The 15,225-nt window shown below is 44.5% G+C and overlaps 1 protein-coding gene across 2 annotated transcripts in view; it reads right to left on the reverse strand.

Annotated features, from left to right (window-relative positions):
* Znf180 (zinc finger protein 180) overlaps positions 1-14,389 on the reverse strand; it is a 29,404-nt gene extending 15,015 nt beyond the window's left edge. Inside the window, exons 1-2 of one of the 2 annotated variants that reach the window (XM_059280421.1) lie at positions 14,139-14,389; positions 10,715-10,795 (exon numbers count right to left, since the gene is read on the reverse strand). In XM_059280421.1, coding sequence (XP_059136404.1) covers positions 10,715-10,765 — 51 coding nt within the window. In that variant the 5' untranslated portion in view covers positions 10,766-10,795; positions 14,139-14,389. Of the gene's footprint in view, positions 1-10,714; positions 10,796-14,127 lie in introns of both variants that reach the window. The other variant, XM_059280414.1, reaches the window with a different exon arrangement.
* Between the last annotated feature and the right edge of the window lie 836 nt (positions 14,390-15,225).

Below are 15,225 nucleotides of genomic sequence, written 5' to 3' on the forward strand. Positions count from 1 at the left end.
CCACTTGGCATAAACTGTAATCGGCCAGCTGCAGAAGCCTGGGACCAAAGAAACACCCTACCCTCGGACCAACCTGACTTCTTCTCAAGAAAATTTTTCCACTCTCCCTGCTCCCCCTCCCTGCCTGAAATCCTGCTTATAAGCTGCAACACCCTGCCAATAAACGAGACCTTGACGCGACTCAGACTGACTCTGTCTTTCTTTATGCGCCTGGTCTCCTTCTTCTCTCGCCCCCATTGGCTTTCAGGTGGTTCCCTCCTCGAGACCCTCGAATAACCTGACCTGCTGGACGGGTCAATATATATATATATATATATATTTTTTTTTTCATTTAATCATTGTTACCCTACACAAGTACACAAGGGCTAACGCTCTTCCTGGAAGTCATTGGTTTCCAAAAAAAGAAACCTCCCTCTAGTTGTTGGGAAAGGTTGTCCTGGAGACCTCCAAAATGATACAAGGTATTGACATTGCTTTCCTTTCGTTTTGGTTTGATCTTGTTTCTGTTTCTCAAGACAGGGTTTCTCTGTCTTGGCTGTCCTGGAACTTGCTTTGTAGTCCAAGCTGGGCTTGAATTCAGAGATCTAACTGCCTCTGCCTCCCAAGTGCTGGGATTAAAGGCATGTGCCACCAAGCCCAGCTGTCAATGGTCTTGACTGCCCTCCAGAACTTGATATTAAGACCCCACTGCTGGCTGGGCAGTGGTGGCACATGCCCTTAGTCCCAGCTCTTGGGAGGCAGAGCCAGGCCGATATCTTTGAGTTTGAGGCCAGACTGGTCTACAGAGCAAGATCCAAGACAGGCACCAAAATCTACACAGAGAAACCCTGTCTCAAAAAAATAAAAAAAAGAGAAGCTCCATTACTGAAGATATCGCATACTTTGTTCCATGGGGCATGGAAAAAAAATCAAGTTACTGACCAGTAAGTTTTCCCCTGTTGGCTAGCTACCTTAGTACTATACATTTTATGTAGGCTGATGTAGCAGAAAAATCATTAACAGTTTACCCAGCTATGAACCCAGTAAGCTACAATAATGACTAACACAAACCGGGGTAATGGTGGTGGACGACTTTAATCCCAGCACTCAGGAGGCAGAGGCAGGCGGATCTCTGTGAGTTCAAGGCCAGTCTGGTCTGGAGAGTGAGATCCAGGACAGCCAGGGCTACACAGAGAAACCCTATCCTGAAAAACTAAAAAAATAAATAGACAGCCAGACAGATAGATAGATGGACAGACAGACAGAGACAAAATAATGACTACCATGGTAAGATAAGCCCACAAGTACAACAATGGCATGAGTATTATGGGGTTAACCAAATTTATTGTGGAGTTAAAGCCCACTCTCAAGGAGGAAATGCATGCCTAGTTCTGTAAACGTGGCTAAAGGCCTGTGGTTGAGGAGCCCACATACCCTAGAGGTGAGCCTTTTACTACAACGGCTGAATAGGCATCGTAACAAACTGCCCTTAAATCCCAATCCCTAACCACTGATGAGTGCAGCTCTCAGCTTCTGTTTGTTTTGCACAGTGGTGAGGGTTGGCACAGAAACTCACAACTGATCAATGGGAAGAGAGTAAGTCTGTGCAAAGCTCAGCACTCCACCCCAGTCTCAGGGTCCACTGGTGAAGAGGAGTGAAGACTGTACAAGCCACAGGTCAGTGAGGACTGGACAAGACAGAATCACTAATCACTGTAGCCTGAGAATTAGACACTAATTTCTCCTAAACTGACTGGTTGACATCCACAGAGACCTTAGTGATTAACCAGAATATAGTCTGATTCAAACGTTCTGTTTATCACAGTAACATGTGCTAGTCTGAATGGAATTGGCCCCATAAGCCCAAAGGGAGTGGCAGTATTAGGAAGTGTATCCTTGCTGTGGAAGTGTGTCACTGTGGAGGCAGGCTTTGAGGTCTCATATATGCTCAAGCCATGCCAAATGAGACAGTCCACTTCCTGTCGCCTTCTGATCAAGATGCCCCCATGTCTAACTACACACTGCCATGCTCCCTCCCATGATGAAAATTGACTAAACCTCTGAACTGTAAGGCACCACCTCAATTCAATGTTTTCCTTTGTAAGAGTTGCCATGGTCATGATGTCTCTTCACAGCAATAGAAACCCTAACACATGTTAATCAACAAAAGATTGTTACACTGAGAATAACTCACACAATAATGTCTTAAGACACTGTTTCAAGGCACTGCAGAATGAGTTACCTAAAGGATTCAATATGGGTTTTGTATCATTTTAAATGAGGTATTTAAATTGGTAGGATATTTAATATCAAAAGAAATATGGGACCTTTGTATTCTCTTCAGTATTGGGTGCTGTGGGATGTCTTTCTCTCTGCTATGAATATGTTTTATTACCATTGGTTAATAAAAAAGATGTTTTGGCCTATAGCAAGGCAGGATATAGCCAGGCTGGAAATCCAAGCAGAGATACAGGTAGAAGAGGGCGGATTCGGGGACACGCCAGCAAGCTGCCCAAGAAGCAAAATGTGAAAGTACTGGTAAGCCACCAGCCACGTGGCAATACACAGATCAATAGAAATGGGTTAATTTAAAATGTAGGAGCTAGCTAGTAGTAAACCTGAGCCATAGGCTGCTCTTGGAGAGGACCTGAGTGTAGGCTCCATTTACCAACAAGAGGCAGCTCAGAGCCTCCTGTAACTCTAGGGATTTGATGCCCTCTTCTGGTTCTGCGCACACCTACACACATGTGGAATATATTCACACACAGACACATACAAATGAATCTTTAAAAATAAATAAACATGGGCTGGAGAGATGGTTCAGCAGTTAAGAGCACTTGCTGCTCTTCCTGAGTTCAATTCCCAGCACTTGCATGGTAGCTCACAACCATCTGTAACTCCAGTTCCAGGAGATACAGTGATGTCATCTGGCCTCCCTGGGCACCAGGCAAGCATGTAGTGCATAGATATACATGCAGGCAAAATACCCATACACATAAAATTTTAAAGTAGGTAAATAAAAATAATCTTTAAATTTTAAAAGGGTAGGGAACTTGCAGGGCGTTTACCACCAACCCCACAGTTCTCCAGAGTTTTCTTCAGTGGGAGCAGCAGGAAATATCAGATAGAAGGGTTTAGATTTTGGAGATAAACAGATAGAAAATAAAGGATAGCCTCGAGAGGGCCTGGAACCCATTCCAATGAGCCCTGAATGTCTCTGCCCCAGAGTATTTATAGAAACGCCAAGGGGTGGAGCAAAAGACCTCCCCCCAGCACAGCTAAGTGCAGACCATCTCAGACACCTGCACTCAGGCCCATGGTCCTAATCATCCTCTCTATGAGGACCTGCTGGGTAAAGCCACAAAGAACCTGAAAACGGGTTCCCACAGGTCCCTCTTTCTTAATATATAAAAAATAATTTGTTATTAATAGCTTACAGCAATCTCCATAGCTGTTACACCTCCCAGTATGGAAATAGAGGATGATAAAGATAGCATTTCTTTTTTGGATTAGGTCCAAGGTGACAACAGCAGTCTTTAGCTGCATCAAGACCTTTCTAAACCCAAAGCTCTTAATGTAATTGCAAACTTAAAGAATCCCTTAGCTTTATCATTACCATTAACAGGTTAACATAAATACTGCTATACAATTCTCTCAATCTTACATCCAAAGCAAACTCTTAACAGAACCATTTGAATTAACATGCTATCAGAACATAGGAAAAACTTCTGATGTATTCACAAACTTAAATATTTCCTTAACTCCACAAAACCAGGGTGCATTAATATCAATAGGTTAAACATAATTTCTGCAAACATACATTCAACCTTAATTCACTCATAACTCCTCCTGTTCTTTATAATTTTTTAAACAATCTCAACCCTAGTTAGAAGAAAACTCAAACTTACACAATTCCTATAAACCCATATTGAGATGCAGTATTCTCAATCTAACCATTAACACTTTGAAAACTTTTAGCAAAACATCCAAAAGCATTTCTTAATAAAACTCTTTACACTTTAAGCGTAGTCTCTTAGTATACCATTTGCAGTTCTTACTAACAAAACATGACATTAATCCACTCAAACAAGAAAATATTTTTAAATTAAATAGACTAAAGAACATTAGTTTTTCTTCTCTTTATAACTTTTTAAGCAAAAATCTCCAGCCTAGTTAGAAAACCCAAACTTTTCTGTTTAAACAGTTCCATTTGTAACAAAACCAGTTCCATAAGTAATTTGAATTTTATACAGTTCCATAAACAGTTCCATTTTTAACACAACAATTCATGAATCACCAGCATATATGCATACACAAAACTGCATCTTGACTCTAGGTAGAAACAATAAATTTCTTCATTTAAACAGTTTCATTTTTTAAAAATTATTTATTTATTTTGTGTGCATTGGTGTGAAGATGTCAGATGCCCTGGAATTGGAGTTACAGATAATTGTGAGCTGCCATGTGGGTGCTGGGAATTGAACCCAGGTCCTCTGGAAGAGCAGCCGGTGCTCTTAACCACTGAGCCATTTCTCCAGCCCCAACAGTTCCATTTTTAACACAACTAATTCCAGAAAACAGTTCCTAAGTCATCACCATAAGTAAATTCAAAATTGTCCCATTGCAATGAAATCTCTATTGTTCATTTCATTTCTTAAGTCCTCAAATTCAAATAATAAATTCTGGTAGTAGCCTTGCAAATATGAAGAAATCCATAACAAAAAACCTTTTTGTAGTTTTATCTCTTTAAGTTCAAAAAGTTCAAAAAAGTAAATTCTGGTATCAGACTTTCACTTCCAAATATGAAGAAGCGTTTTACAACCAAAACTTTTTGCAGTTAACAATTTTTGTTCAAACAAGCGTCTCTGAAACTTTTGTTCTCAAGTTAGAGACCTTTTTAGTTACCATAATATTTTAAAATGCACTGTTTTTGCTGTTAGCTCAGATTTTTCTGTGTTGCATTGATTTTCCATGGATCTCAGCTGCGGATGCCTTGTGCTGGTTCTAGCGTCTGCCATTCTTAGCTTCTTAGTGGCTTCTGGAGCTTTTGAAAATCACTCAGACTGCCTGCTTTCTACTATGACACTATCTTCTGTGTCTCAGGGTTTTTTTTTTTTTTCACCATATACATTAAGAATAGACTAACACTTAACATTTACACTTTTTAACAAACTCACATGTAACATACCTTGCAAAGCATTTAGACCCACATTCAACATTTACACTTTTTTACAAACTTACATATAACATACTAACATCTACTTATTATTTATACTCCTTAAGGAAACTATAGAACTACTTTAGCAAATATATTTCTTTTTACTTCTTATATTCATTCTATATTCTTATTTAAACTTACATTTACAACTAGCATCTTTACTTCCTACAAGCTTATTACTACATGTCTTAGGACTACCTTAGATTTACAACTAGCATCTTTTACTTATACTTCTTGCAAGCTTATATTCTTATTTATTTTAACTCAGATCTTTATTTCTTACCATATATCTAACTTAGCAAACACCTAAAGATTTCTTAACACTTAGAGATTAACATTTTCTAACAAGAGAATAATTTTCTACTTTTTACCCTTAATTATCAATATCTATTAGAAAAATTCTCTTAACTAGACAGGAAGTACGCAAATCATTTCTATAGTTCAGAGCTTACAGACAGCTTTGATATTCTAAAAGTTCTTGATAGATTGAAACGAGTGTAATCCTTTAATAGCTCTCTCAACTCTGGGTTTTAGTGAGTGTTGCTAAACAGCACTTTATGCATTTCAGATCTTTTACAAAATCTCTATTAAGAGCTATCTCCGTTTACAGCAAATCCAAAAAGAAAGAAAAAAGTAAAACCTTGTAAGGAATATTCTGTTTCTGAATTGCTTAGCTAGTCATTTCATAACAAGTCAATTTTCCATCAGAAGACAGTTGTCTAAATTGGAGTGAAGTTCCAGACCTGCAGCTTTCAACAGGTCTGAAAACATTGCTGAAACTCAGTTACAATTGTCTCAACTCCTCAGCAGTCTGGAGGCCTCTTCTCCTATTCTCCCCAGACTGCAAGATGGAACCTTAATATCACAAAAATTGATTTAGTTGCTTTTTACACTCATCACCAAACTCTGATACAATTTTCCCCTTCTTAATTTTTAAAGCTGTATTTGCCATGAGTTCTTTAACAATGTTGATGTTTCTGATAGATTTTTATTAGCCCAATATTTCCACCAAAACTGTTACTATTCAAAGGAGTCAATAACATAGATGTTCTTTCATGAAACATATTCTTCATTAGCTTACTCTGAAAAAAAGCATTTTCATGTTTTAGTATTTTCACTTCATTAGCTTTAACTCCTGATGTTATCATTATTAGCAGCTGTGATTTTTAGCATTGATTTCTTATAAGGAACTTTCAGGTGAACCATCTCTATTTTTTTAAGACAGCTAGATTTTCTGAAGTTTGTTTCCCATCTATAAAGCAGTCCTTTCATTTTGAATGCCTATTTCCTTGTCTCCTTACTAGATTTGCAAAGTAATCACTCATTGCAGGCTGTTTGTTCAAGAAGTAAAGAACGTTTTTAATTCCCATAAGTTTCTTCATATCTAAGACAATTTTCAATGTATAAACTGCTTTCTCTTGTTTTTGTTTTTGTTTTTTTTCGGTTTTTCGAGGCAGGGTTTCTCTGTGTAGTTTTAAAGGTTTTTTAAGTGGCTTGTTTGCTCTTATAGGTAGCTTTTTGTCTGATTTGAGTTTTCAAGAGGTAAGATTAAGCTTTGGGGGGGGCGGATGGGGACGGGACACGGGGACACACAGTATCGCCATCTTTAGCTGGAAAAACTACATTTCCCAGAATGCATTTCTCTTCATCAGCTCATTGTTATGAGCTAGCTTTTGGACTTCATTTCCCATAGTTCTTTTCGGGTCTGGGAGTCAACTTCCGGTTCTTTCTTACCAGACTCACTTAAATTCTTGCCCACGAGGTTTGAACCAAGTTTTTTTGCTTTTGCAACGGGAGATTTGAACAAGTGTTTTACGTTTTCAACTACCGAAGATTGGAAGATTTTTGCTCTCTCTGTGCTGGCCTCAACAGGTATCTCTCCTTCATTTGACACTGGCCCCCCGAATCAGAACTGCACCTCCCTCGTTAGCGCGCATTGAGGTGGGCAATTTCTGACAGCAACTTCTCGGGGCTTGTTTTTCCTTAGCCAATCAGTGAAAAACACAAGCATTTACAACAGAGCTTTTCCATAGCTCCTTCAGAGAGATTTTCTCCCACTGATAGATCTTTATTTCATTTTGCTTGTTCCTTTCCCCCCCAGATGCAGAGCTTCAGATATCTCAGGCTTCTCTGTACCTCTGCTAGCTGCCTTTGGAGATAGGGGCTTTTTCCCACGGAATCTGCCTCAAACTAGGGCAGCTTTCTCAGGTCATGCATTTTCTGGGGAGGATTATGTCCCTTCTCTGTTTCTTCAGAGTCTTTCTCCCTGACAGTTCCCAGTTTGGTCTCAGTTTATCCCCTCTACCCCAGAAACAGTTTCCGACACTACAGTGGCGGCTTTTCCTGCTACTGAAGGTAGGGGCTTTTTGTCCGTTTCTGTTTTCGGGGTCTGTGAGGTTTGTGTTCATAAATCAAGCTCAGCAAGGGAGGTTTTTACCATCTCTAAACTCACATCAGGACTGGTGTTTTGCCTCATCAGGCCTTCACCTGACCCAGTCCCCCAGTGGGTTGTGTTTGTCCGTTTACTTTCAGACACAGCTTATGCCACAGGCAATCACTCCTTAGGGCTACACTACCTCATCTCACCCAGAGTCAGTTGAAACACAGCTTTTCTCATCAGGATGCTTTTTCTGATAGAAAAGAAAGCTTTACTTCTGGATGGTTCTCCGTTTTACCCTGGCTGGGCTCTTTCCCCAGACAGCGTTCTGACTCAGCAGCACAACTGCTTCAGACACAGTTCAGCTTTACTGTTTTCCCAAAAAGGTCTTTTCTCTGATAGGAAAGCTTTTCTCAGATTTCTTTATGCAGCTGTGGACCTATCAACCCGGAACTTGTAGGAAAGCAGGCAACTGTGCTGTTCCCACTGGCTTTAGCTTTGTTTGTTCATTAGCAATCTTCCCCTGGGTCTTGCACCTTCCTGCCTCAGCTCTGTGCTCCAGGAGGTTTACAACTGCAGGAACCCTAGTATCCCCCAAATGCACTCCAACTCGGAGACACTGGCTAGTGGCTTCTCAATTGCTGGTTAGAAGCAAGGATACAACGCTAACAGAGTTTGCATTGCTTCAGGGGATCTTTGCATTAGGGCAATTAGGAGCACCTTTTCATTCTGAACTGCTCACTCACAAAAAAAAAAATAATAAATAAAAAAAAACCCTTGATGCCTCAGCTCGGCTGTAACTGAAAACTTGTTTTTTTTGCTCTTCCCAGTAAACAGTTTCCTGCCCTATTGGGCTCTTTACTCGCACTCCCCCAAGCGTTTCCCTCAGGGGACACTGACCCACTGTCTTTTACTAGCTTGAATAGACAGAGCTTAGAAGAGGTTTTTAGGAACTTGTCCCTGCCTCCTGCATTGCAGGGAGGATTTTTCAAGCTTGAAAGAGAACTTAGAGAGGTTTTGCTGTCTTAAGAGGTTTGTTGTTTTCCCTTAGAGCTAATCACAGGTGATTCCCATACTAATATTTTCAGGTGATTCTAATTTTTGTCCTTTTGAGAAAGTTAAAGGCTTTAGTTTTTTAAGTTTAAGAGAGCTTTTAGTTTGAGAGAGAAAGATTAAGGCTTTTTAGAGAGATTTTTTTCCCCCAAATTTTTCAAAAAAAGCTTTTAAGTTTAAGAGATTTTTTTTTCCCAAGAGAGAAAGGCCAACTTTTCCCAAAACTTCTGAACTTCAAACTTTTTGGCTTCTTACACCTGCATTTTTGCCTCTGGGAGAAATTACTTTCTCCTGCTGCTTGGACTTAGCATTTCAGCTGTCCCTAGGCCAAAAGCTTCCATAGGAAACTTTTTTTTTCTGCCTGATAAGCTCAAAGAAGAGCTTTTTTACTACCCATAAAGCCCTAAGGAAGATTTTTTTTCTTCCCAATTTGCATTCATAGCCCCCAAAGTTAGAAAATTTAAGAGTTTTTCTGTTTCGCTGCCTTACTTATCTTAAATTTTTTCTACACGATCTTACACTTCTAAGTGTTTTCTACAGTATATTACTACACTATATCTTATTTTTCACAAATAGAAATTTGAGAAAGCGATAGAAGATAGAAAATTTTTGATAGAAGGATGTCCGATGCTGCAGCTCGAGGATAAAAATCCCTGCCTCTTATTAATATTCATACTTCATATTCCATTACAACACTGGACATGCCCCTTTTTTCCACTGGCAGGGCCTAACTCATACTTTAGCCAAAAACTCTGTAAGAAAACGATTATTTTCTTTTGTCTTTAGTCCCTGTTCATTTGTCTTTAGTCCTTATTTTTTTTTCTTTAGTCCCTGTTCATGGCGCCATTCTGCGGGGCATTTACTCACCAACCCCACAGTTCCCCAGAGTTTTCTTGAGTGGGAGCAGCAGGAAATATTAAATAGAAGGATTTAGATTATAGAGATAAACAGATAGGAAATAAAGGATAGCCTCAAGAGGGCCTGGAACCTATTCTAATAGGCCCTGTCTCTGCCCCAGGGTATTTATAGAAATGCCAAGGGGTGGAGCAAAAGACCTCCCCCCAGCACAACCAAGTGCAGACATCTCAGACACCTGCACTCAGGCCCATGGTCCTAATCATTCTCTCTATGAGGACCTGCTGGGTAAAGCCATGAGGAACCTGAAAACTGGCTCCCACAGGAACTAGAGAGAGCTTAATAGTTAAAAGTCCAGGTCCCGGGGTTGGGGATTTAGCTCAGTGGTAGAGCGCTTGCCTAGCAAGCGCAAAGCCCTGGGTTCTGTCCTCAGCACTGGGGGAAAAAAAAAAAGTCCAGGTCCCAGAATTCACGTAACAAGCCAGGTGTCCCACACATACCTGTAACCCCAGCTGAGAGGGGCAGAGAGTCACTAGACTTACTGGCTTCCAGCCTATCTGGGGAAATGTTAGCCTTTGACAGACCTTTCCTGGGGAGATGAAACATACACACGTCTACTCATGCCAGCAAGGGAACCCGTGCATACCAAAATAACAAATGCACCAACGACGGCCTTGCTGAAGCGGGAAGTTTGTTCTGGGGTTACTAACAGGAGCATGGGTGAGGGGTTACTGACAGAAACAGCTGCATCCCGGAGCTCTCTGCACAGCTGGCAGGCAGCTCGACAGGCCCAAAGGCTCTCCTCTGCAGCATGCCTCTCAGAGTCAACCTGCAACAGGTGCTTTGTGCTTCCCCTCATGCCAGGCTCTCACAAGTTTCCGCTTTATCAGCCCTACGACACTTTATTTACTCAACCTCCCCCTCCCTCTCAGAGGGAGCACTTCAAGCTGGAAGAAACTGCTCTACAGCATCCCTAGGTTTGGAGAAAGACCACCTCTCAAAAGAACAGGGAAAGAGTAACAGAGAACACCCGGTGCCTTCTGACCTCTGCACATGCACCTGTAGACACACGTGTACATGCGCACAGACACATGCTGGTTAATCTTTTAAAAAGCCTGCTGCCCATGAGGGACAAAATCCCTTAAAATACTGCAAAGAGAACTCCAAGGTTCAGGCTGTGGGGCCAGGCAGGAATGCACTGAGGCTACTGGGGGAAGGATGGCTGCACTCACCTCCACACAGGCCTGCGGAGACTCGAGGGACTCATCATCTTGCTGATCCATGGTCTCCTCCAGGTGTAGCCAGGTGCCCAGCTGCACAAACAAAAGAAGCTCTGAGCACAGGCCACACTGCCACCCTCCAGCCCAGCCTGCCCACCTAGATTAGCTTCTAGAAGTTATGGCTCCAACTGGGCATTAACCAAGGATCCCTCAGTTCCTCCTCTAGGCCAAATCTTCATAGCTCCAATTGTTCTTCTGTTCCCACTGCCCTGTAAGCCCACCCCATGCTCAAACATGGCCTTGTGCCCACTACCAAAATGTGCAGCTCCAATCAGGACCTTCACTGGGTCCTGGGAGCCCCACAAATACCCAGCACACAAAGAACTCCTTTGTATTATGTACTTGACTGCCCTGAGCAAGCAACCACAAACAAACTAGTACCTCTTCCTAGGACCAGCAACCACAGCCACTGACCAAATGGATGAAGCTTGGGACACAGCCCAGCCTTACTGATTTCACCATGGCCCTTTCATCAGTCAGGCCAGATCTTTCACCAAACATCCCAGAGTCTCCACCTTCCTATCCAAAGGTGGGGACAGGACCCTAGCTCCTCCCTCCACTATCCAACTTGAATCTGGCTCAGATTCTTATCCAAACCCTTAAGCCCTGAATTTGTACCTTGAACCTGATTCCTCCATCGATGTGGAGGGCTCTGGGGCCTAAAGCTGCCATAGTCTGTGCAGGATTGGGGAGTTGGGGGGGGGGAGCTCTGCCAGATACAGCACAGATACAGGTCCAGAACCTGTATCTCTGTAGCTCAGCTGTCATTGTGCCAATTTGATGTCACAGACTCTGAAACCAGGGCAGCACCTGGCCAATCCCAGCTAGGCACCCAACTCCACCACAGCCCCTTGCTGGTTTATGTCCTGCTGAGGATGGAACCCAAGGTTCTGTGCATGCTGGCAGTCTACCCACTAAGCCACATCCCCAGCCCCTGTCTTTCTTTCTCACTACCCTGCCCCTGATTCTCACTCTCACACTAGTGTACAATCCCATCTACTTCCGTCCACCCACCTCCACAGGCCCCAGCTTGAGTCTCAACCTGCACAAATTCCTACTGTAACACTTTCTTGGGCACCTGAATCCCAGGGAGACCCTGTCTTTCCCCAGTCTTGGGCATCAACTGGTTGTCATTACAGCAAAATCCACCAAGACCCCAGCACTGTGTATCTAAAATCCATTGCTAGCAGGGCACAGTGGCACAAGCCTTTCACCCCAGCAGATTCCCACCCAGGATTTGTATTCAGGACCCAGGCTCTTTGCCAATCTGAAGTTCTTTTTTTGCTTTGTTTTGGCTTTGATTCCTTGGTCTTTTGAGACAGGGTCTCGTGTAGTCTAGACTAGCCTCAAACTCACCATCCTCCTGCCTCTACCTCTCAAGTGCTGAGTTTATAGGCATATGAAGTGCTAGAGTCGGAACCCGGGGCTTTGTCCATGTTAGGCAAGCACCTAACCCCCCGAGTTTACACCCCCAGCTTCAGTCAGGTTCTTAAAGGAATCTGAATCCCCTTATGCTCGAAGTCACAGCTGCCACAAAGGCCCTGCAGTCACCAGCTCTGCAAGCCTGTAGAGCTGCAGTTATAATACAATATGGCCGATATCTGAGCACATAGCTCCAAAGCTGGTGCACCTCAGCGTTTGGCTCCCTAGGGTTCTCAAGCCTGTGCTGGAGCTGCTCCCATGGGGCCTGGGCCCTTTATCTTCCACCCCACCCTCCTATAAACCTAGGTCTTCTATTGCTTGAAGGCAGAATAGCCCAAAGCAAAGATGCCCGCTATTCCAACTCTATAAAGATGCTTACTTTACAGACAGCTGTCTATCAGAAGGCAGCCAATGTGAGAAGTCCTTCGGGATGCAGAATCCTTACCTCCAAGCTGGAGTCTCTACCCAACTTGAACGTTTTAGAACCCTGCATTATTCTACATGGGTTCTGGGATTCACTTCAAGATCCTCTAACTCCGGCATGCACAAGGGGCATTCTGCCTAGAACCCTCTGCTAGGCCCTGGGACCCTCAATCAGGTACTTGGCTGTCTAAAAGATTGATTAGCTCAAGCAACACTGCCTGTCTTAGAGCAAGACCGGGGGGGGGGGGGACTCCAGCCTGCTCTCTGGTGTACCCATTTTCTCCAAATAGAAATGCTCCCTCTTAGAGAAGGCGGGAGGCTCCTAAGACTCAGAAAATAAACAAAACTTAAAAATCCCAGAAGCTGAAACTTTAAGTTCTACCCGAACACACACACTCCTCAAGGTTACAGAGGCAATAGCAACAGCTGAGGAAGAAGTACTCTGCCCAGATGAGCTGCCTTCAAGTCTTGCAGGCAGAGATGCAGCTACCTTCCTGAGTCACCATCCGTGGGCTTTTCAGTGAGGCAGCTGAGTCATTCATGCTCCTGTAGGTAACCCCTCACACATATTCTGTAAGGAACAACCGTAAACCCACTGGCTCACCAGGCTAAACTGGGGTGTGACCGTTTCTTTGCTTGGTCGTCATCATGCCTGACCTGGGAACAGAAGCCACGTATCTCCAACAAACAGGACACGCAAGAATAGTCTCTGCCCCGGGTCCCTGAACCACCTTCCCAGAACGTTAGCTGGTGCTTCCAATACAAACACTTGCTCGAGAGTACAGAAACAGTGACACAGACCCGAGGAGGGGCTTCTCGGTACTTTAGAACCAAGATCAGGAACTGATCCTGTCACACACACCTCTGCCCAGTGCCTGTCCCTACTCTCAAAGCCAACCCTGCATTCAGAGCTAAGGCCACCAGACTCTCAGTTATTCGGATCTACAGGTGACACACACCCTATAATGGACTCAGTAGACTAAATGGGCCCATCCTCCCCACATCAAGGTCACCCCCTCCAGGAATACAAGACCCTCTGCTCCCCGAGACAGACAGGAATCAAGGGGCAGCCTGACGACAAGCAGGGGCAACTCCCTCCTTCCTTGGAAACCAGTAAGGGACCCCTATTATGCCACGTAGACCTGAACTCTCCTTACCTCAGAGGCCCCGCCATATTGTCTTTCCGGGGCGAGAACACCTCTTTTAAAGATCTTTTGTCCAAAGCGCAATTAGCTTTCGTGTACCCCTTGAGTCTTTCAAGTACCTGCCCCACAACTAGGCCTGTGCCCTGTCTTCCATCCTTCAGGACATCTTCGGTCCCAAACAAGTCCCACCACCCACCCAACCCTCCGCGCATGCGCGCACTGCACAGTCACAGCTGCTCAGTCTCCAAAGACCTCCGCGACCCACAGGGGCCCGGACTGAGGCGCAGGAAGCCCCATTCCCTGACACAGCCGCGTCCAGCTTCCCGCCCAGACCGTGCGCATGCGCACACCAAGCACTATGAGCGGTCCCCTTACCTCCTACCAACCTGGGCGTCCGCGAGCCCGCAGCGTGGGCCGGCCCGGGCCTGAGCCGCACAGGACTCAGCGTCAGAACAATACTGGGCTCACAGCGTCCTGCCCCGATCCTGGAGCACATCCGACATGACTCGAGTGGCGCTAGTTTGGCCTCCACCTCGAGTCAGCATCCACCAGGTCGCTCCGTGCAGACTGAGCCCGGCCACGAAGCGGGGCCACGGCCCGCGCCCACACACATACTCACAAATGGCTGCACTGCCGGCTAAACCCGGAAGTGGGCGGTAGCAGCTCAGTTGAACTACAATTCCCACAAATCTCCGTGACGTGCGCGCAGCCGCCGGAAGGACTCAGCGCCAAGAGGCGGGGCCTCGAACGTGGCGGACTGGAGTGCGACACTGCGCAGCTCGTCTCAGCGTTTGAGAAGCGCAGCAGGCAGTCCAGGGCAGGCTAGGAATGCGTGGGACGTGGCCGGTTGGGGAAAGTCCTCCTCTAAGCCGGGATAGAAGCTGGCTTGTACACTGTCAGGTCTGAGAGATAGGCGACGTCCCCATTTTACAGTTTAAAAAGCTCTAACTGAGCCGGCGGGATGGCTCAACGGCTAAGGCGATTGCTGCCAAACGTGATAACACGAGTTGGATTCCCCAACCCACTGGATGCAGGGAAAGAATTGGTTTCCATAAATTGTCCTCTGACCACCACACAAGTACACACACAAAAATGCACACACACGGGCGTGCGCGCGCAGATAGACAGACTGACAAACATGTATTTTTCCCCCCTCTCTTTATAAACTATGGCTGGCCTGGAACTCACAGAGAACCACCTGCCTCTGCCTTGCAAATGCTGGAAATTAAAAGCATGCTCCACCACACCCGTCTTACAAATGTGACCTTTATAAAATCTGGTACTTTTGCCGGCCGGTGGTGGTGCACGCCTTTAATCCCAGCACTCGGGAGGCAGAGCCAGGCGGATCTCTGTGATTTCGAGGCCAGCCTGGGCTACCAAGTGAGTTCCAGGAAAGGCGCAAAGCTACACAGAGAAACCCTGTCTCAAAAAAAAAAAAAATCTGGTACTTTTGTATTTGGTAGTTGTCAGTGT

This window comes from Peromyscus eremicus, chromosome 1, assembly GCF_949786415.1.
Source record: "Peromyscus eremicus chromosome 1, PerEre_H2_v1, whole genome shotgun sequence".
In the NCBI taxonomy this organism is placed as follows: Eukaryota; Metazoa; Chordata; class Mammalia; order Rodentia; family Cricetidae; genus Peromyscus; species Peromyscus eremicus.